Consider the following 22,029-nt stretch of genomic DNA (forward strand, 5'->3'; position numbering starts at 1 on the left):
TGTGTTTCTGTGACTGAGTTCTGTTGCTTAGCATAATACACTCTCGCTCTATCCATGTCATTACAAATGGCAAGATCTTATTCTTTTTGATGGCTGAGTAATATTCCTGTGTGTGTGTGTTTGTGTGTGTGTGTGTGTGTGTGTGTCCCATTTCTTCTTTATGGACATTTGGGCTCTTTCCATAATTTGGCTATTGTTGATAATGCTGCTACAGATATCAGGATTAGTGTACCCATTTGAGTCAGTAAGTTTGTATCCTTTGAGTGAATACCCAGTAGTGCAATTGCTAGATGGTCGGGTAGCTCTATTTTTAACTTTCTGAGAAACCTCTATACTGTTCTCCAGAGTGGCTGCACCAGTTTGTATTCTCACCAACAGTGCAAGAGGGTTCCTCTTTCTCTACTTCCTCACCAACACCTCCTTTCTTGTGTTGTTAATTTTAGCCATCCTGACAACTACGAGGTTACAGTTTTCTTATTTTAAGAATCAAACCTTTCTTATTTTAATTGATTTTATCTTCTAGCATATTACAGAGAGATCTGCTTTCTTTTTTAATATTTTATTTATTAATTTGACAGAGAGAGTGAGCACGAGCTGGGGGCAGGGCAGAGGGAGAAGCAGACACCCTGCTAAGTGGGGATCCCAACGTGGGGCTCAATCCTAGAACCCTGGGATCATGACCTGAGGCAAAGGCAAATGTTTAACTGACGGAGCCAGCAGCTGCTCCGAGAGATTTACTTTCTTAATTAGAAAACTGTAAAGATAAAGTTTTAACTTTTTTGAGTATCTTTAAGATCATTAGTATCAGGGATCCCTGGGTGGCGCAGCGGTTTAGGCGCCTGCCTTTGGCCCAGGGCGCGATCCTGGAGACCCGGGATTGAATCCCACGTCGGGCTCCCGGTGCATGGAGCCTGCTTCTCCCTCTGCCTATGTCTCTGCCTCTCTCACTGTGTGCCTATCATAAAAAAAAAAAAAGATCATTAGTATTATTCACTAGCTATGTAAAGCCTAGTTGTTATATATGTATACATATATGTTATATATATTATATATGTTATATATATATTAAATGATACAGACTACATTGTCATAGTTATTTTTCTTCTTCCTTCTTTCCTTCTTTTCTTTCTTTTCTTCTTTCTTCTCATTAATGTCTGAGTCTGCCTCAGTGCCTACCACTCACACCTGTAATTAGTTTGGGGTTGCCAAATTTTTTAAAAGTCTGATTAGGATTGTATGTAAAGTAGGGGCAGATAGGCTCTAAGTGAATAGATGATTTCTAGTCTGACAATCTATGTATGTTCTATGATTCTTTGGTATTTCCTCAGTATACTGTACACAGGAAATAATGTGAAATCTTTGTTTTTAAAAATGGAATTTGTTTTTATTTTTGTTTTCTTCCTATAAGCAAATACATACTTATTGCATAAGGTATGAATGTTTATCAGTTGAACAGAAATACACTAATATGGAAAAATATTTATGACATCTTGAATTAAAATAGCAATTCAAATTAAAATATGTTAACAAACTGCTATATATTTGTACAAGAGACATAGATAATATTTGTAGGCATTTAAAAAAAGATCATCTTTGGAGAAGAGGTAGGATTTCAAGAGATAGGATAGTATGTGTAGCTGGTAGTTAAAAGAAATCTATAGGTTTTTAAATTTTTAAATATTTATTTATTTATTTTTAAAGATTTTATTTATTCTTGAGAGAGAGAGAGAGAGAGAGATGCAGAGGCACAGGCAGAGGGAGAAGCAGGCTCCATGCAGGGAGCCCGATGTGGGACTCCAGGTCTCCAGGATCACGCCCTGGGCCGAAGGCAGGTGCTAAACCGCTGAGCCACCCAGGATGCCCTATAGGTTTTTTCTTTTAATACTTCCATATTACTTTCATGCTATATAAATATTACTTTCTAATTTTTTAAATTATTAAAATAAAGACAGGCAAAAATTGTACGTATCCTACTCACCCAGGGACCACCATTCCTACCTCTCCAGATTTCTAAGAGCACATACTCACATGGAATATACTAGGAATATATACTAAAATACTGGCATAGATATAGATATGTTAGACAAAGACTAGACCTCTTTTTTAAAAAAAGTTTACAGGATCATATGAACATCTTTCCAAGTCCAAAAAATATTTCTGCAACTTTATTTTTAGTGTACTAGCTTAGGTATGCAGATTTCTTCTTAGATTATAATTACACATAAAAATAATATAAGGGATAAATGAAGTAACTTTAGTCAATTTAGATCTACTGAGGAGGGCACTTGATGGGATGAGCACTGGGTGTTATATGTTGGCAAATTGAATTTAAATTAAAAAATGATAAATAAATAAAAATTAAAAAAAAAAAAAAAAAGGGATCCCTGGGTGGCGCAGCGGTTTGGTGCCTGCCTTTGGCCCAGGGCGCGATCCTGGAGACCCAGGATCGAATCCCACATCGGGCTCCCAGTGCATGGAGCCTGCTTCTCCCTCTGCCTATGTCTCTGCCTCTCTCTCTCTGTGACTATCATAAATAAATAAATAAAAATAAAAAAAATAAATTAAAAAATGTATGGATAAAGAAGCTGTGGTCTATGTATACAATGGAATATTCCTCAGCCATTAGAAACGACAAATACCCACCATTTGCTTCAACGTGGATGGAACTGGAGGGTATTATGCTGAGTGAAATGAGTCAATCGCAGAAGGACAAACATTATATGTTCTCATTCATTTGGGGAATATAAATAATAGTGAAAGGGAATATAAGGGAAGGGAGAAGAGATGGGTGGGAAATATCAGAAATGGAGACAGAACATGAAGACTCCTAACTCTGGGAAACAAACTAGCGGTGGTGGAAGGGGAGGAGGGCGGGGGTGGGGGTGACTGGGTGATGGGCACTGAGGGGGGCACTTGACGGGATGAGCACTGGGTGTTTTTCTGTATGTTGGCAAATTGAACACGAATAAAAAATAAATTTTTTATTAAAAAATAAAAGTTTTATTGCATGCAAAAAAATAAATAAATTTAAAAATATAAAAAAAAATTTGGATCTAATCTAATCCAAACAACTTTGATTTTAAACATCGAGGAAAATCATTGTTCTCAACATTATACTTCATATAAACTACTCAGAGATAAGGAATTTATTTCCTTTTAAAACATAACAGTTTTATAAGAAGATATATCTAGAAATTTTCTGATTATTTTGACACATGTAACTTCTTATGATGTTGACTTTCATAGACATTTCAGGAATGGTTATTTAAAAATATAAATCTTAATTTATTTTCCAGAGTTTTGAAAAGAAATACAAATATCCTGAATCACTAAACATATTATCCAGCGTTGGATGTGCGCTGTCCATTACTGGTCTGGCTCTCACAATTGTATTTCAGATTGTCACCAGGTAAGAAGGGAAGTAAGCTCTTCTTATGAGAGAAATTGCTCTCCTGATATTATTTCCTCTGCACATATTCTCATCAGAATACAGTTCTTGGAACTAAAAGGGAAATCAGAGTTAGTTCAACAAATTCATTTTATAGAAGAGGATACTCAGTTCTGGAGAAGCTAGGAAATACATACAAATAACTATATAATTAAAATTGTGGTAAGTGCCTTGCAGAAAAATTGTATACCGTGTAATTACAAGCTTGTCATGTAAAACTAGTATGGTCCCATTGCTCATTAATGCTATAGTTTCCCTTGTGTTGAACAGAACCGTATCTACCAATTTGCGTTGGTAAAAGAACAAAACATTGCTAAACAGCGAGTTTTTGAAAATTAAACTAGTTTACAATATATATTTAGTTTTCAAGTGGTAAAAGTTCCTAAAAGTTTTTGAATTCTATAGTTAAAAAAATCTAATTTAAAAAATTACGTATAAACATACATTTCTTTCCACCTTGACCTCCTCACTAAAGGTCCAATTTTGTATAGCACTTGTGTTTTTTTATATGCTATATTTTTAATAATCTGTAAATATAAGCTTGTTATTCGTTAGTTCACTTGTGTGCTGTTTTCCCCATCACCATGAAAATTGATGAGGACAGTGACCTTCTCTGATTTTTTTGTTGTTGTTGTTATTGTTTGTTTTGATCACTGTATCCCCAGGACTGAGCACAGTACCTGGCCCATAGTAGAAGGATACCTGTGGAGTAAGTGAGTTTATTGTACATTCCTACCTGGTTCTCCTCTTAAACTCAAGATGTCTCAAGATGAACTCATCTTTTCTTCAGAATTGTTCCTGCCTACTAAATTCCCTCATAAATGTTTTTTTCAGATGTACAAATTCAGAATTTTTTATTTTAAAAGCATTGCTGTTTAAAAATCCTTCCTGGAGTTTTAAAAATTTTTAAATAAAAAAAATATTTAAAAAATGAAAAGCCACAGAATAGTTGAGAGAACACTGAACAATCATATACCCTTTACCTAGATTCATTAATTATTAATATTTTGCTTTATATCTTTTTTCTATTTTTTGCTCTGAAATTTTCAAAGTTGTAGGCGTCATGACTGTCATGTCTCAGTTCTTCAAGTATTCCCTGAGAACAGGGACATTCTCCTCTGTGGTGTAATACCATCATCCTCACTCAGGAAATTCAACTCAAGCAGTTTACTATTAATATACTATTACTGTGTTAATATATAACCCATATTAAAATTTCTCTAATTGTCCCAGTAATGTTCATTATAGCTGGGTGGTTTTTTTCTCCAATTCATTCAGTTGTCATGTCTCTTGAGTCCCATTTAGCCTAAAATAATTCCTCTGCTTTTTTGTTTGTTTTGGTCTTTTAGGACATTAAATCTTTTGAGATGTTCAGGTCAGTTATGTTGTAGAAGATAGAATATTCTACAGCTTAGGATTTGTCTGTCATATTCCATAGGATTAGATACAGATTAACTATTTTTGATGAGAATACTAAATGATTAAGTCTTTCTCAGTGTGGTAGAGCATGAAGCATGTAGTGTCAGTTTGTCTCATTATTGATCCCTTGGTTACAGTGGTGTCTACTGGATTTCTACACCCTAAGGGCTCATGTTCTTTCCCTTTGTAAGTAACAGGTGATCTATAGGATGCTATTATGTTCCCCAAGTTTTACTCAGTGGTTTTGGTGTCCACCGATGATCCTTACTGGAATATATTACTACATTGGTGGTTGAAAATGATGATTTTCTTACCTGTTATTATTTTTACATTTAGTTACTGTATTCCTTTGTAAAGAAGTGTACTCTACACTGAAATCAAAGGGAATCGCTTCATGTTGTTTTGGTATATCCCCATCAGCACTTTCTTATTTTAGGTACAGCAAGACGACCCAGGCAAATTTTTTACTTTCTCTGCCTCATACTTAGAATGAGCCATTTTTTTCAAAGAGCCAGAATTCCTTTTGATTCTTCTTTACTTATCACTCTTCATGAGTCTCTTGCCATTCACTTAAGGTTTTTATACTGAGTGCTTAAAAACTAATACTTTTATACTGAGTTTTTATACTGAGTGCACCATGTGCAGACTGAATATAAAACTATGAACGAGACAAGTAAGCTCCATCTCTCATGGTATTTACATTCTTGGAGGAAGAGAGATGTTATACAGATATATACGGGATTAAGTATATAATTACAAATAGTGATAAGTGCCTTGAAGGAGAATTCCATGCCATGTAATTATATGTCTGTCATAGGAGAGGAAATGACTCTTATATTTGTCCTTTATTATTTAAAAATAATTTATTTTTTATTTTTTAATTTTTAAAAAATATTTTATCTATTTATTCACGAGAGACAGACGGAGAGAGAGAGGCAGAGACACAGGCAGAGGGAGAAGCAGGCTCCATGCAGGGAGACTGATGTGGGACTCGATGTGGGTCTCAAGGATCACACCTTGGGCTGAAGGCAGTGCTAAGCGGCTGAGCCACCCAGGCTGCCCCATGTCCTTTCGTTTATATTTCTATCATAGTCACTCTTCAACAATTATTTGATCCGATGTGAATAAGTTGCAGTAGCTGCATAACTAGTTTCTTTGCCTAAAATTTCACTCCTTCCAGTTGGACTTCTTTTTTTCCATTTTCTATCAATATGTTTCTTAGCACAGTTTCACTGCCATAAATGTCACTAAAAACTCATCAGGAAGCAAAAACCAAAATTTAAAAAATGGCATTGATTTTTAAATTGGGTATCAAATAGTTTTCTTTGTTCATGGACAGGATCCCACATAATTATATATAATTTATATATAAAGTGTAGAAGTTATAACAAATTATATATAATTTAAGTATAAAATATGTTATATAATATATAAATTATAAAGTATATTATATGTAAAATAAAATAATATCAATGCACAGAAGGTAGTAGAAGAGCCAGACTACTTGAAAATAGCCCATTCTCCCTGTATAAGTTATGTTTGAAATTGGAAAAAAATCAGAAACTAACTTTATTTTTATATAAAAGGATTCCTTTGAGTACTTTTTGCAGTTCTGGTCATTAAAACTTTCAAAGACTGATTGAAATTTTGAATTATCCAGAAAATCTCAAATAAAACATCAAGAGAATGAACAGAGTTCTGTATAAATATATGGTTTTTATACATTAAATACATGCTTTTTGTGCACCTTCCCAAAGACTGAGAAGATTCATGATAGAATGTTATAAAATCATAAAGGATATGTAATTGGCAAACAGAGTTATTCATCAGATTCTAGGACATTAAAAATGGGTACTTAAAGACATTAGAATTTTAAGCACAGTAATACATTTAGGGAAATAATTATTCCAAGGAGCCTCATAGTCTGAAAATGCTGTAAAGGCTTAGATGGTGCTGAATAGAGATTCTATAACTTTAATTAATATAAGACTACATGATGTGGTATACTGAGAATTGTAACATGTCATTAGAGGGGACTTAAGGATCTATCTACCTCTACCCACTAAGGAAAACAATACAGGCACAGTAAAGAGATATGAAACCTCCCATGTGATATCAACCTTAGTTAGGGCAACCTTGAATTTTCTGCCAATCTGAAAATACACAGGTGGGCCACCAGAGAACACAGACGTGAATATCAATGCACACACACACACACACACACACACACACTTTCTCTCTCTTTCTTGCACTGACTTCTAAAGACTACTGGTAAACAGTGTCAGCTTGAAGACAAAGTGAGAGGATGCTCTTCTTTTCTAGCAAAGATCTTAGGTAGAAATGAAAAGAAAAAAAAAACTCAAAAGTTTTAAAGAGTACTTGGTTCTACATCCAGAAATTACATCTTCAAATGAAGGAACAGTGTTAAAGCATGTTTTATATTAAAAGGCTTAATCAGAACATCTTGACCATTTGACTTTCATCAAGTATTTCCTAACGTATGCTCCTTGGGACACTAGTCCTTGATGGAAAAAGGGTTATGAAATGTCTTACAGAAAAGACACGTGAGGTTTTGTTGAGCGTAAGCCTTTCAAAGAGATAGTAATCAGCAGTCTGCTTAAAATATCTTTAGTAGCAGCAATAGGCCATGAAATAAATTTTAAATATTTTTACTTAATTTAAAATTGTTTATGGGAACCTTACTCTTTAAATGTAATGTAAACTAAATATTATACCATTTTGTTTTAAATGCACAATAGCAGTTTAAAATTATATTTGGCCTTATTGTTTTAAAATCCATACTTGATTTTTTAAGTATAAAATACTTTTTAAAATGCAAGCAACTTTTTCTCTACCTTTGAACATGGATTCATCTAAGAACGTGCAATAATTTCCTATTTTGAAATTTTTAAAAATCCATTTAGAGCCTTTCTATAGATAGCCTTTGTATATCCTTGCAGATCTAGAGTAGAACCTTTTATCTACTGTGGTAGAAGAAACTACCCTACAAGTTGGTGGCTTAAAACATTACTTTATTATCTCTAACAATCCTGTGTCTTGACTGAGGCTTGCTGTATGAGTCTCCTATTGGTCTCTCTTAGGGTCTCCTGTGAGGCTGCTGTCAGATGGTGGGTGGAGTTGGACTCATCGGGGCTCATCTGGGATGCTGGGATAGCTGGGTCTTTCTCCCTCTCCATATAATCCCAGAGCATTCCAATGTGGTTTCTTCAGCAGGTTAGCTAGACCAAGGGGAAAGCTTATTATGATTTTCATAAGCAGAGTGTCTTTATGGGATCCTTCTCCATAAAAAAAGATTTGAAAACTGTATTGGTATTAAGGTGAATGTATTAATCTTATATGCTCATATTTGTTTTTTGACCTCTGAAAGTTCATTCTTGTCCCTTCTGGTTTTAAAAGGAGTTAAAACTTTGCTGGGGACTGTAAAAGTATCATTGGCAAAAGGACTACTTTATCTGCTGAGTAAGTTGGCCCTAGCTGTCAGGCCTTCTGGTGCATTTCATTAGATAGATCAAGTCACAGGCTGGCCCTGGGAGGACACTACACAGGGTATAGGTACCAGAAAGTTGCATTCAAGGCAGGGGTCCTCTCTGAAGAATAGTTGTCACCTTTGATTACAACACAATTTTTTTATTATTATTACAACACAATTTTAAGAGGGGACATATCAAACTGTTTTCTCTAACTTACTTTCTTCTGGTATACTTGGGAAGGGAGATTTACTAGCTGGCCCACTGGGCTATGAGCTGGATTTACATTGGATAATAATGTTTCTTTGTTCACTTACAATTTCACTAGAGTTTATTTTGTTTAATTATATTTAATTTGTTTTCAGGAACATCAGAAAAACTTCAGTAACCTGGGTGTTGGTCAGTCTTTGCATCTCAATGTTGATTTTTAACCTCCTCTTTGTGTTTGGAATCGAAAACTCCAATAAGAACTTAAAAAAAGATGGTAATAACACCATTCAGATGGACCCTGATGCTAATGAAATGCTCACGCAAGATATTTATGACGTCCGGAATCCCACGTGCACTGTGGTTGCTGCCTTGCTGCACTATTTCCTTTTGGTGACGTTTACCTGGACTGGACTGAGTGCTGCACAGCTCTATTTCCTTCTCATTAGGACTATGAAGCCTCTTCCTCAATATTTCATTCTGTTCATCTCTTTAATCGGATGGGGTAAGTGTTTGCCTTTTCACTTAGAAATTTAATTTTGTTGAAGTAACTTAATTTCAACAAATACCTATTGAAGACCTGAGGGTGCAAGGCCTGGGGAATGGAAATCCAGCAGTCACTGGAATGTACCTTCTGTCTGGCTGCTCACACTCCTGGGAAGGAGACAGACATGATCAGTCACAAGTCACGTCCTGAGCCAAGCTCAAGATGTTAATTTTCTTTAACATCTCTACTAGTTTAATTTGAAATTTAGACCACGTGTGACTAACTTCCTCACTACCTTAAAAGAAATGTTTTGAGAAAATCAGAGTGACTAAGAAAAATAATTTGAAAAATTTATCAGGTTCCAGCAAAGAATTACATGAGTGATACCTAATTTAAAATTTATTCAAGTGAAGGAGGATTTAGGTTGTTTTCCCCCTCTTTTTTAAAAATTTTTTTAAATTTTATTTATTTATTCATGAGAGACACACACAGAGAGAGAGAGAGAGGCAGAGACACAGGCAGAGGGAGAAATAGGCTCCATGCAGGGAGCCCAATGGGGGACTCGATCCCGGGTCTCCAGGATCAGGCCCTGGACAGAAGTTGTCGCTAAACCGCTGAGCCACCGGGGCTGCCCTCTTTTTTTAAATTTAAATTCAATTTGCCAACATATAGTAAGTACATCATTAGTTTCAGATGTAGTTTCCAATAATTCATCAGGTGCATATAACACCCAGTGCTCATCACAAGAATGGAAATTGTGATAAGAGTTACAAAGAAATCAGAAATGTAGAAGATTAGTATGCAGAACCAACAATACAAGAGAGGCAAACCGTTACCAAAAAATTATGTCATCCATTGACCTATATCTGTAGATCATTTAGGACATTGTCTACAGTGGAAAGAACAATACAGTCTTGAAAAAGGTTAGAAGTATAATTCATTCATGTTCTTTTATAATTAATTCCAGTCTTGGGTAAATTATTCATTCAATGCCTCTCTTTTACCACATAGGAGTCCCGGCTGTAGTGGTGGCTATGACACTGGGAATTATTTTTTCTCAGAATGGTTCACAGTGGGAATTAAACTACAGACAAGAGGAAATGTGAGTTAATATTTTTCAAAAATGTCCATTTATTTGATAGAAGAATGTAGTTGTTCAGTGATATTGTGTCCAAGTGTCACTGTACATATGCATCTCACTTTATAAGTATCATTATAAGTGGGTATTTCAAATTCTCAAAGAATGCATTATATTTTAAATACAGTGATTTGAAAGCTTCCTGTGATAAATCCTTTTGTAAGGCAAGTAATTACTTTCTAAATTTATAATTATACTGTGTTAGATTTGTCTTCTTTTATTAGGCCTGAAAATCATAGGACATAATGTGTGTGATCCTTAGTAACCCTTTATCTTAATTTTCTTAACTAGGAAATGGGAATAACAATGATCATAATACCCACTCTGAGGTCATGGTGAGGAGTCAAGAAAGTGTGAAGATGTTTCATAACTTGAACAGCACTATCCATGCTTATGACCGGTTTTAAGTTGATAGGATTAAAATGAGTATTTTGTGATGGTTTATCACACATAAAAAATGCTCCCTGAGATTATAGTGTGATTAGTTGTTACTAATGGAAATACCCGACTGTGTGCTGATTGCTTTTTCTATGAGATGGGAGAGAAGAAATCTGAGCTGAACTCTTTACATGTATTTCTGCTACTAAACAGCAACTACTCTTTAATTTATCCTCCCTTCTCCTTTTATAATCTAACCATTCTCACCCCTTTACGTCAAAGCAACTAAAACAAAAGAAAACAGAACTATTGGAAATGTGCTAGTGCAGCCAAGGGAAGGCTGTGGTGTTAGGGTGCATACCTGCTTCCAGGGCTGACTGTGCCCAAGTGTAGAATAGGAGACTATCTGCCTGGCTTGATTTTAGAAGCAAATACTCCAGGTACCATTTTTTTGGGTTTAATTAGTGTTAAAAATCTCTTAGTGAATTAAAAAAAGGTAATTCCTTAATTACAGATCGGGGGTAAGATGCAACATTCTCACAGGAGAGGCAATTCGCTTCAAATTACATCACCAATTTCCTACTCTAATCCCGGGACAGGACTAGATCTACTCATAAATGCTGTCTAGAGAAAGAAGCCTACCATTTTAAATACATTCACGCTGAGCTATAAATAATTGAGAGCAGATTCTTTCCCGAGTATACTGGTAGATGTTAGGGAGGACACTAGGCAATGATAAAAAGAGGAGTTGGGAAGATGCCTCATCTTGGACCCATATCCCCTACCTTTGATCCTATACATGTGCATCAGGGGTCACATTTCTTTGGGATGTACGTAGAAAGAAGAGGGATTATTTTTGGTTTTCTGGAGTTATCCTCCCAGCAATTGCACCACCATACCCCATGCTCTCCCCCATGTTACTCCAGTAACCCCCTTCCCTTGCTGTACTGCTATCTCTGCAAGGACCCACCTGAGGGGTGACTGCAGGGCAGGACACACTCTTCTTTAACACCCCATCCCCTGATTGTCAGTACCACCATCACATAGCCTGTTTCAGACTTTTCTGAAGGATCGAGATAACATAGGAAATTATAGTGCCTGAGGGAGAAATTCTTGTTAATGTCTGCTATATATGATAAATCTGTCTTCATGGTATGTCTCATGACAAAATCACCATTGAAGTTAAACATTTCATCTGAGGTCCACTTGTGATGCTCTCTAGACATCAGGTCCATAGCTGTTTGTCAGATTAGCCTCCACTGTGTGCTCTCCAGTCTTAATTCTAGAAATCCCACTCCGTACTTGCAAGGGTTAGTCTGACCATAGGGTCTACCCATCTCCTAGACAGACTGTTTCTCAAATCTGGGCGTCATGAGAACAAATCGAGCATGACTGACCATCTCTCCAAGTAGTACAAAGGATAGAGAGGGTGAGAAGGAGTTCCTCCTAGCACACACTTCCTGACGACCATGGGTAGCAAGCCTACTTCCCCCATCCATTGGTATGAGATGGCCGCGGAATCTGCATACATTTGTGGGCTCTCTCTCTCTCACACACACACACATCTGTGTATAGTACAAATAGTAATCCTCAGAAATTGTTTCAAAACTCATACAGAGAAGGCTACATATCTAATTGTTTCATAATTAACAAGTCTGCCTTTATCCAATAGAGTTGTATTATTCATCTTCTTCCTCTCTCTTTTCTTCCCCCTTTACACTACACTCTAGGCTCCATGAATAAGAAATGTGTTCATCTTTTTCATTTAAAAGTTTTGATGAAAAACAAAACAAAATAAAATAAAATAAAATAAAATAAAATAAAATAAAATAAAATAAAAAAAATAAAAGTTTTGATGGCCACTTGCTTAGTCACCAAATAAGCTTCTAGAGATTTGAAAGTACTTCTCAGGAGGATATCATTAAATTCTCAGCCAAGTGCCTTCCTATTTCTTCTGTAAAAGAGATGACACAATAGAGAATGACAGGAGGGTCGTCCTCCAGTTGCAGAAAGGAAAGCCAGAAGTCCTGAAGAAAAACTCACTTGCTCTCACCATTTTATTTAAGGATAGACCTATTCTGTTAATGAATTATAGGCACTCTTTTATTTTTTATTTTATTACAGAAACTTGAACATTATCCCAGTTTCCTTCTAGGTCATTTAGATTAGAAATATGATTACTAGTAATTTAAATTATAACAGCTTTCCAATGCAAAACAATTTAAAAATCCTTTGACATGTACAATAATGGTCTTTTGCCTGCAGGGAAAAGAGCACGTATATTAATTGAATGCAAATATGTGCCAGGGCTTCTCACATTATTTTGTTGATATCCAAATGCCTCCTGATACCTCACTTGGGTGTCTAATGGGATATCTAGTGGTCTCCCCTACCAAATCTGTTCTCCATGTCATCTTCCCCATCTCAGTTAATGGCAATTCCATCCTTTCAGGTACTCAAGTCAAAGAATTTGGAATCAGCCTTAATCCTCCTACATCTCACATCCAACCTAGAAATAAATCCTTAGCTTTACTTTTAAATATGTCTAGAATCAGACTATTTCCTAACATCTCCTCTTCTGGTCCAAGCCACCAGATTATTGTAACACTCCTAGCCAATTTCCTACTTTTGTGCATGTTCTTCTATTTTCCCTGTATCTAGCAAGAGTAGCACTTTCCAAACTCAAGACAGATCATGTTAAGTTTCTCCTTTGCATCAAGAGTATATGCAATAACCTATAAAGCAGTGACATAATTTGCATCTTTTCACTAATGGCCTGTGCTTACTCTGTCTAAGCCACATTAGCTGCTTTGCTCTTCCTTCAGCTCTCAAATCAGGGCCTTTGCATTTGCTGTTCCCTCTGCCTAGAACGCCCTTCCCCTTATCTACTTCAGATCTTTGCTCAAATATCACTTTTTCCCATAAGGTTTTTCCTGACTACTCTATTTAAATTAAAACATTCATCGCTCCCCTCCACACATATATATACACATATGCATAGTAATACCTACTCTCTTTACGTGCTTTGTATTTCTCTAAGCAATTGTCACCATCTGACATAATATAATTTTATTTATTTGTTACTTTTATTTATTTCTGTGCATTAAAATAAATTCACTAAAGAAGGAATTTTTATTTTTATTTTTTCATCATGATAACTGTGCTCTTTAATCCCCATCACCTATTTCACTGGCCCCTCACCCACCTTCTCTCTGGTAACCATCAATTTGTTCTCCATAGTGAAAAGTCTGTTTCTTGGTTTGTCTCTCTATTTTTCCTTTATTCATTTGTCTCATTTCTTAAATTCCACATATGAGTGAAATCATATGGTATTTGTCTTTTTCTGACCTACTTCACTTAGCATTATCCTCTCTAACTCCATCCATGTTGTTGCAAATGGCAAGATTTATTCTTTTTATGGCTGAATAATATTCCATTATATATATAATAATAATATAATAATAACATTCCATTATATGTATCTATCACATCTTCTTTATCTATTATTTATCCAAGTGTCAATGGATACTTGGCCGGCTTCCATAGTTTGCTATTGTAAATAATGCTGCAATAAACATAAGAGTGCATGTATCCCTTTGAATTAGTGTTTTTGTACTTTTGGGGTAAATACCCAGTAGTATGATTACTGGATTGTAGGGTAGTTCTATTTTTTTGAGGGACCTCCATACTGTTTTCCACAGTAGCTGCTCTAATTTGTATTCCCACCATAATGCAGAAGGGTTCCTTTTTCTCTGCATCCTTGCCAACACTTGTTTCTTGTGTTTTTGGTTTTCATTGTTCTGATAGGTCTAAACTGACATCTCATTGTAGTTTTTGCTTTGCATTTCCCTGATGATGAGCAATGTTGAGTATCTTTTCATGTGTCTGTTGGCCATCTGGATGTCTTCTTTGGAGAAATGTCTATTCATGTCTTCTGCCCATTTTTAAATTGGATTATTTGGTTTTTGGGTTTCGAGTTGTATCAGTTCATATATTTTGGAAACTAACCCTTTATTGGATGTCATTTGCAAATATCTTCTCCTACTCAGTAGGTTGCCTTTTAGTTTTATTTTAGTTATTTATTCATGAGAGACATAGAGAGAGCTAAAGAGAGGCAGAGACACAGGCAGAGGGAGAAGCAGGCCCCATGCAGGGAGCCCAATGCGGGACCCGATCCCAGGTCTCCAGGATCACGCCCTGGGCTGAAGGCAGGAGCTAAACCGCTGCGCCACCCAGGGATCCCTAGGTTGCCTTTTAGTTTTGTTGATTGTTTCCTTCACTGTGAAGATACTTTTAATTTTGGTATAGTCCCAATAGTCAATTTTTTCTTTTATTTTCCTTTCTTCAGGAGACATATTTAGGGAAATATGGCTATGGCCTCTCTTCAAGAATTTTTACGGTTTCAGACCTTTAAATAAGAGGTTTAAATAAGAGGTTTCAGGTCTTTAATCCATTTTGAATTTATTTTTGTGTATGGTGAAAGAAAGTGGTTCAGTTTCATTCTTTTGCAGGTAGCTATCCAGTTTTCCCTGTACCATTTGTTAAAGATATTGTCTTTTTCCCATTGGATGGCATTCCTCCTTTGTTGAAAATTAATTAGCCATATAATTATGGGTTTATTACTGGGCTTTCTCTTCTATTCCACTGCTCTATGTGTCTGTTTTTATGCCAGTACTGTACTGTTTCAGTTACTACCATTTTGTAATATAACATGAAGTCAGGGATTGTGATACCTCCAGTTTTGTTTTTCCTTTTTCAAGATTGCTTTGGCTATTCAAAGTCTTTTGTGGTTGTATACAAATTTTAGGATTGTTTCAGTTCTGCGAAAAATGTTGTTGGTATTTTGATAGGGATTACATTAAATGTGTAAATTGCTTTAAGTAGCATAGACATTTTAACAATATTTGTTCTTCTAACCCATGATCATGGAATGTCTTCCCATTTCTTTCCATCATCTTAAATTTCTTTCATCAGTGCTTTATAGTTTTCAGAGTACAGGTCTTTCTGTGCTTGCTTCAGCAGCACATAAACAGAGTACAGTCTTTCACCTCCTTGATTAAGTTTAATCATGGTTATTTTATTACTTTTGATACAATTGTGAATGGCATTTGTTTTCTTAATTTCATTTTCTGCTGCTTCATTATTATTCATTCTATAGGAATGCAATAGATTTCTGTACCTTGATCATAGCCTGCAATTAATATTATTGAGTTCATTTTTCAGTTCTGGTCATTCTTTGGTGGAATCTGTAGGGTATTCTATATATAGTATATGTCACAAAGAAGAAATTTTTTTTGTTCGCTGCTAATATCAGATATCTAGAACTGTCTGACACATAGCATGTGTCCTGTAAATACCTATTAAATAAATGAACACATTCTTACAACAATGCCAGGAAGTGATTACTATACCTCACAGATGAGGGAAAAAAACCCAAAAAACCACCAAAGCCATTTGCAGCAATAGCAACAACAAAAAACTTAAGACAGATGCAGTGAGGTTAAATAACTATTAAAATATTTTTAAACATTTAACTTTTAAAAATGCCCATTAATAAGAGACTATGTAAATAACTATAACAAATCAATGGAGTACTATACAGCTATAAAAATAATGACTGTCTATAATCTCATCTGGAGTGATCTCCAAGATATGCTGCTAAGTAAGTTATATAAATATGTTACTATTTGTTTAAAGATAAGAAAAATATGTTTGCCAGTATAAGCATAACTTGATGACTTGTGCCTTTAAAATTTTAAACCACCTTGATGTGCTACATGTTAAAAAATGAACTAAGACAACAACTTGCCTAAAGTCAGACCCCCTAGTAAGTGATGGAGTGACATTTAAATTCGGGATTGCCTGATTTAAAAGCTATTTTCTTTTCATTAGCCCATTCATCAAGAAATATCCAGAACTACTATATTTCTTTGTTTTTCTAGTGGCTAAATTCTTGAAAGTCATTTCAAATATATAGAATGCAAAGGGATATTGGCTTTTAGCAGTTCTTTCAGTAAAGTGAATGTCAATAATGTTAATAGCAGAGAACCAATATGTATAACTTTCTTAATCTACTAAAATCATTTTGTTTTTCTCCCCATAGCTGCTGGCTGGCAGTTTCAGGAAACAATGGTCTTATAACAAGTCCATTGTTGTGGTCATTCATCATACCTATCACCATTATCCTCATCAACAATATTGTTATATTTATTATCATTATAGTCAAAGTAATATGGAAGACTAACCTGAATCTGACAAGGTAAGCTTACCAATTAGTGGGACACTTCCAAGCATGACTCATTCAGTACATAATACAGCACCGTAATATATCTACAGATCCTAAAAGAGTTTTCAGACTTTTGGGACAATGGCAAGGATATGTGGTTTGCAGGGCAGATTTTCTTTTAACCTTTGTCTAAGAAAGTAAATCTCCTCTTCTCCCAACAATATGGAACTGCATTACATAACATGCTTTTGTGCTGTATGAGCCCAACTAAACTAAACCCAAAGACTTCAAAAGAAGAAATTTCAAGAAATCAGATTTGAATAATTAAATAAATTAGAAGATTGTAAGGAGATGCTGATAACTGTATTTCATTTTACAAACTAGAAGCTGCAGGCTATATTTTACATGTTTCTTGAACCTGATAATGGCTTTAAGTTTTTTAAATTAGTTTGAAACATAAAAATTGGGAGATTTCACTTAAAAATTATATTTTCTCTTGAAAAAGTTGGGACATCTGGCAACATTTCATCCACATTTTCTGCAGGCAGGACAAGTGCTCTCTGGTTTATAAGTTAGCATGTGTACTGCTTCTCTCCTTTCCATAACCTTTCTGTCCCCCTAAGCATATTCATTGTCATCCCTGGTAAACAAAAAAGCTTTCAGTTGGACAGGTAAAGAACAGAAACTATTAAAAAAAAAAAAAAAGAACAGAAACTATTAAACAGATACACCCTCCTTATCCACAACTCCAACATCACAATTGTTTAGAACACAATGCTAATAAGGTCATGAATCCAGGTTTCATTTTACAAGACTGTGTTTACCTCCAGCATATTTATTTATTTATTTATTTATTTATTTATTTATTTATTTATTTATTTATTTAATTTATACCTCCAGTACATTTATTAGAAGTTTATCTGTGAGCTTTGTTGGTCATCAAATGGATCTGTTTAGTATGAATAGATGGGTGGGAACAACCATCATTAGTGGGAATATGATCTTAATATGTGCTTTTACTGATCAAAACTAAATGTCATCTTTCCTAATGAATGATAATCCATATTGAGGAGAAATGTGAGGGGAAAGACTATCATTGATAATCCCTCAAACCTTTGTTTTATTAGCAATGCAGAAAAATCTCAGTAAAATCTTAGCCTAATTGCAGAATAGGTTATATTTCCTTTATACAAAACAGTATTATTTTGGCCACAGACAACAATAATTTGTATTTCTAGGTTTTGGCTGATAGCTCATGGTTCTTAAATTGGCTTAATCACAGTGAAAAGTAGGTTACAATTTGATTGTTTAACAAATTATCATTCATGTATCAGATTCTTATGCAGTTTTCTTTGCTGCATAAGAAACCACCCCAAAACTTACTGGCTTAGAGTGACAATTATTAATTATTTGTCATAAGTTTGAGTGTTGGTCAGGTAAACTTGTTCTGGTCTTCACTGACTTGAATATGGATGGATGGTCTAAGATGACTTATTTTTGTGCCTGGTGGTGAGTGGGTGGTGGTTTTGAGTGGGAGCTGCTCAGTTGGGAAAGCTAATCTCTGTTCCATGTGGTCTGTCATCATCAATTAGTCCAGTCCAGGCTTCTCAAAGAGTGATGTCAGGGTTCCAAAGAACAATTAAAAAAGGCCAGCTCTACCAAACAAAATGCTTTCTAGGTTCTGTTTGTGGAACAATTGCTAACATCCCCTTGGGAAGACATAGGGCTAAGTCCAGATCCCTACATTTCTACATTTTGATGACCTTTCATTCCCATATCAACCTACATCATAGGAAGATCCCAGATGCCCAGAGAAGGAATTTCTCACTGACTGATCCGCAAAATAATCACCAAGATAAAACAAACTCCTTTCTAAAGAAAACATTGATTTTTATGTGTGTGGGGTACTTGCCTGCAGTAGTATATAAGGGACTGTTTATACCTGAGCCTTTAAACAAATATCACTGTATTCCTTAATAAAGCTTGCTAAATCAGATTTTAACCAGATGTAGGTCTAACATGGTTTTCCACTTGATGCATAATATTGTTAAAGAGGATATATGGGCAGTTGCATATGTATTCTCAATTAGAGGGTAGCAATGATACTAAAAAATAAAATGATCTTAATAATAAAACTGTATTTTCTTTCTTGCTTTCTCTTACCTAGCACAAAAAAGGTTTCATCCCTAAAGAAGGTTCTTAGTACATTATCTATTTCGGTTGTTTTTGGAATTACCTGGATTCTGGCATACTTTATGCTAATCGGTAATGAGGACGTCAGGATTGTCTTCAACTACATGTTTTGCCTTCTCAACACCACCCAGGTATGGTGTGGATTAGTCTGAAAGTAGCAGATCATGCAGTAGTGGTGAGAGTACCCTGGACCAAGCTAAAGGTGACCTTGAAGGTCATTGCTCTGTTATTTTTAGGAGACTATTTTCAATACATTTTGAAAGAAGAGGAAAGAAAGCTTGTCTCACATCTTCAACTACTGAGAGTAGTTGGGAGTAGTTCCCACTACTGTGGGAAGTTGGTATCATGTTGGTTGTTTCTGGCCCTGGTCAAATATCACTGAAGAAACTAGTCTTTGATACAAAATGGAAACCATCGGGAACAGCACTAGATAAATTTGACTGGACCACAAAGGTTGAAGAGTCTGTATAGCGCAGTGTGGAAGTTGCTTGGCTGTTTAAATTGTTACCACCACAGTTAATGTTTGTAAGCCCTTTGGTGACCCTCTCCAGTGCCTCAAGTGAGGGATATATGCTTGCCACTAAATTGACTAAATTGAAATGAGTATAAGGCAGTTTTTCACTGCCGTCAACACCCAATGGAAACTCCCCAGAAGAGAAATAAATAGGGTATTGACAGCAGCCATTGGATTGCCAACTGACCCATGGGCTTGTTGCCTAGAGTGAGGAGGATTTAAAAAAGTACCTGAAAGGAGAGATAGTCAGAGAATATTCTCTCCTCCTACGGCAGGCACATTATAAAATAGAGGCTCATTACAAAATGTTAATACTCTCTAGTAAAATTGAGGGTGACCATATGACAAGAGCACTGGGCTAAAAGGAGAGTTAGGCTGTCATCCAGCTTTACCATTAATTATCATGTGATTTTAGGAAAGTCGTACAACCTGAGGGAGGTATGTAAAATCTAAAATGGAGGGGGGATGTTAAAATTGGTGCTGTGTTTTCCAAAGCAAGTCTGAATATTGCCTACGTGAGATTTATATAGTATGTTAAAATGCTTATTCCTCAGCCTCACCCCTTACCTGGTCAATTGGAATCTATGGGGTAAGAGCTAGAAATCTTCACTTTAAATAGGGATTTTATTTTTATGTACACTAAAGTGCCTATATGTAAGGCTCCTTCTAGATTGAGTGATAGATTGATTTTTACAAAGATCTTATTTATTTATTCATGAGAGACACAGAGAGAGATACAGAGAGAGGCAGAGGGAGGAGCAAACTCCCTGCAGGGAGCCCAATGTGGGACTCGATCCCAGGACCCTGGGATTATGCCCTGAGTCAAAGGCAGACACTCAACCACTGAGCCACGCAGGTGTCCCATCCTTCTAGATTTAGAATGCTGTAATTCTGATAGACATTTACTAGGTGCTATAGATATTGTTTTAAAAGCACAATTTGATCTTTATGGTAGTGAGAATTGTTTGATCCATACATTTTATCTTTTTCAATAACATCTCTGGGATTTTAAGGAGTATAGAAATATTGGGATTCCACTCACACAGCTTCACAGGATGTTGTCTTCATGAGTTCTCCATGGTCTAGGTGTTTTCCTAATTCTGTACAACTAGAAATTTATCCAGTCTTTTAAGTATAGAATAGTGTACTCCCCACAAAGAGGACCAGATTTCTTATATCTTCAAAATAAATCTCTCTTGAACAATCAGGATGGCCAGTAACCACTTCTGCCCTTCCAAGACCTAAGTCCCTATGCATCCTTCCTTGTGTCATCATCAGATGGGTAAATACTGCCTCTTGGATAATGATCAAGTTAATCTTCCTGTTTTTGGTCAGAGAACTGGCCAAAGGAGAGTTTTATTAGTTAAATTCTCAGGGTCTTTGGGTTATCTTACCAGAGCATCAGAAGTCTCCTACAACAGTATTCCTAAGATATGCTTCTAGAAATAGATCCTTATAAGGCTTGGGCCCTAGAGATTCTAATCTGGAGAAATTTTTTTTAAGTAACTTTATTTCTAAAGAGTTTAAAACATGAAGTTGCAAAAATAGTAGAGTTCCCAGGTACTCTTTTCCCAGTTTTCTCCAATGCTAATATATTATAACCATAGTCCATCATCAAAATCAAGAAGTGAACATTGGCACAATACTATTACTCAACTAGTGATGTTATTTCCACAAAGGAGATAAATGAGAAATTTACAGGGGGACTCTTAGATGCTGTCATATACTTCATAATATCCTTCTATTGCAGTTACAAGCAAGAGACAGAGTAGTATATTGGCTAGAAGAGCTTTGGAATCAAATGGAGTTGAGTTCAACTCCAGACTCCACTTATTACCAGTTGAGTAATCTTAGGCGGGTTACTTAAATTATCTGAGCTATAGTTTTCCCACCTGTTACATGGGCTGCTAAGGCTTATTTTATAGGGTTGGTGTTAGGATTAAATGAGAAACATTAAATGATGAGGATTACATGAAAAGCACTGTCTGATACCAATAGGACTTCATTATGTGGTGGTTTTCATTTTAAAAGTGTATATGTATACAATGGAATATTACTCAGCCATTAGAAACGACAAATAGCCACCATTTGCTTCCACGTGGATGGACCTGGAGGGTATTATGCTGAGTGAAATAAGTCAATCGGAAAAGGACAAACATTATATGGTCTCATTCATTTGGGGAATATAAAAATTAGTGAAATGGAATAAAGGGAAAGGAGAGAAAATGAGTGAAAATATCAGTGAGGGTGACAAAACATGAGGGACACCTAACTCTGGGAAATGAACAAGGGGTATCGGAAGGGGAGGTGGGCAGGGGGTTGGGGTGACTGGGTGATGGGCACTGAGGGGGGCACTTGGTGGGATGAGCACTGGGTGTTATGCTATATGTTGGCAAATTGAACTCCCATAAAAATAATTAAAAAGTGTACAGAAAATAGTATTCAGTCTTTTGTAGATTAATTTCTCATGCACATCTGATTTTTGTACATAAAGGACAGAAAAGCAATGAATAGTAGTGCTTAAAATTGGT

At 35.7% G+C, this 22,029-nt stretch overlaps 1 protein-coding gene across 3 annotated transcripts in view; it reads left to right on the plus strand.

Moving 5' to 3' along the window:
• Positions 1-22,029, plus strand: part of ADGRG7 (adhesion G protein-coupled receptor G7) — a 66,618-nt gene that overhangs the window by 42,340 nt on the left and 2,249 nt on the right. For all 3 annotated transcript variants that reach the window (XM_038582662.1, XM_038582663.1, XM_038582664.1), the window contains 5 exons: positions 3,297-3,409; positions 8,721-9,067; positions 10,061-10,151; positions 16,669-16,824; positions 18,959-19,115. In XM_038582662.1, the coding sequence (XP_038438590.1) occupies positions 3,297-3,409; positions 8,721-9,067; positions 10,061-10,151; positions 16,669-16,824; positions 18,959-19,115 (864 nt within the window). The remainder of the gene's footprint in view (positions 1-3,296; positions 3,410-8,720; positions 9,068-10,060; positions 10,152-16,668; positions 16,825-18,958; positions 19,116-22,029) is intronic.

Source organism: Canis lupus, chromosome 33, assembly GCF_011100685.1.
Source record: "Canis lupus familiaris isolate Mischka breed German Shepherd chromosome 33, alternate assembly UU_Cfam_GSD_1.0, whole genome shotgun sequence".
Taxonomy (NCBI): domain Eukaryota; kingdom Metazoa; phylum Chordata; class Mammalia; order Carnivora; family Canidae; genus Canis; species Canis lupus.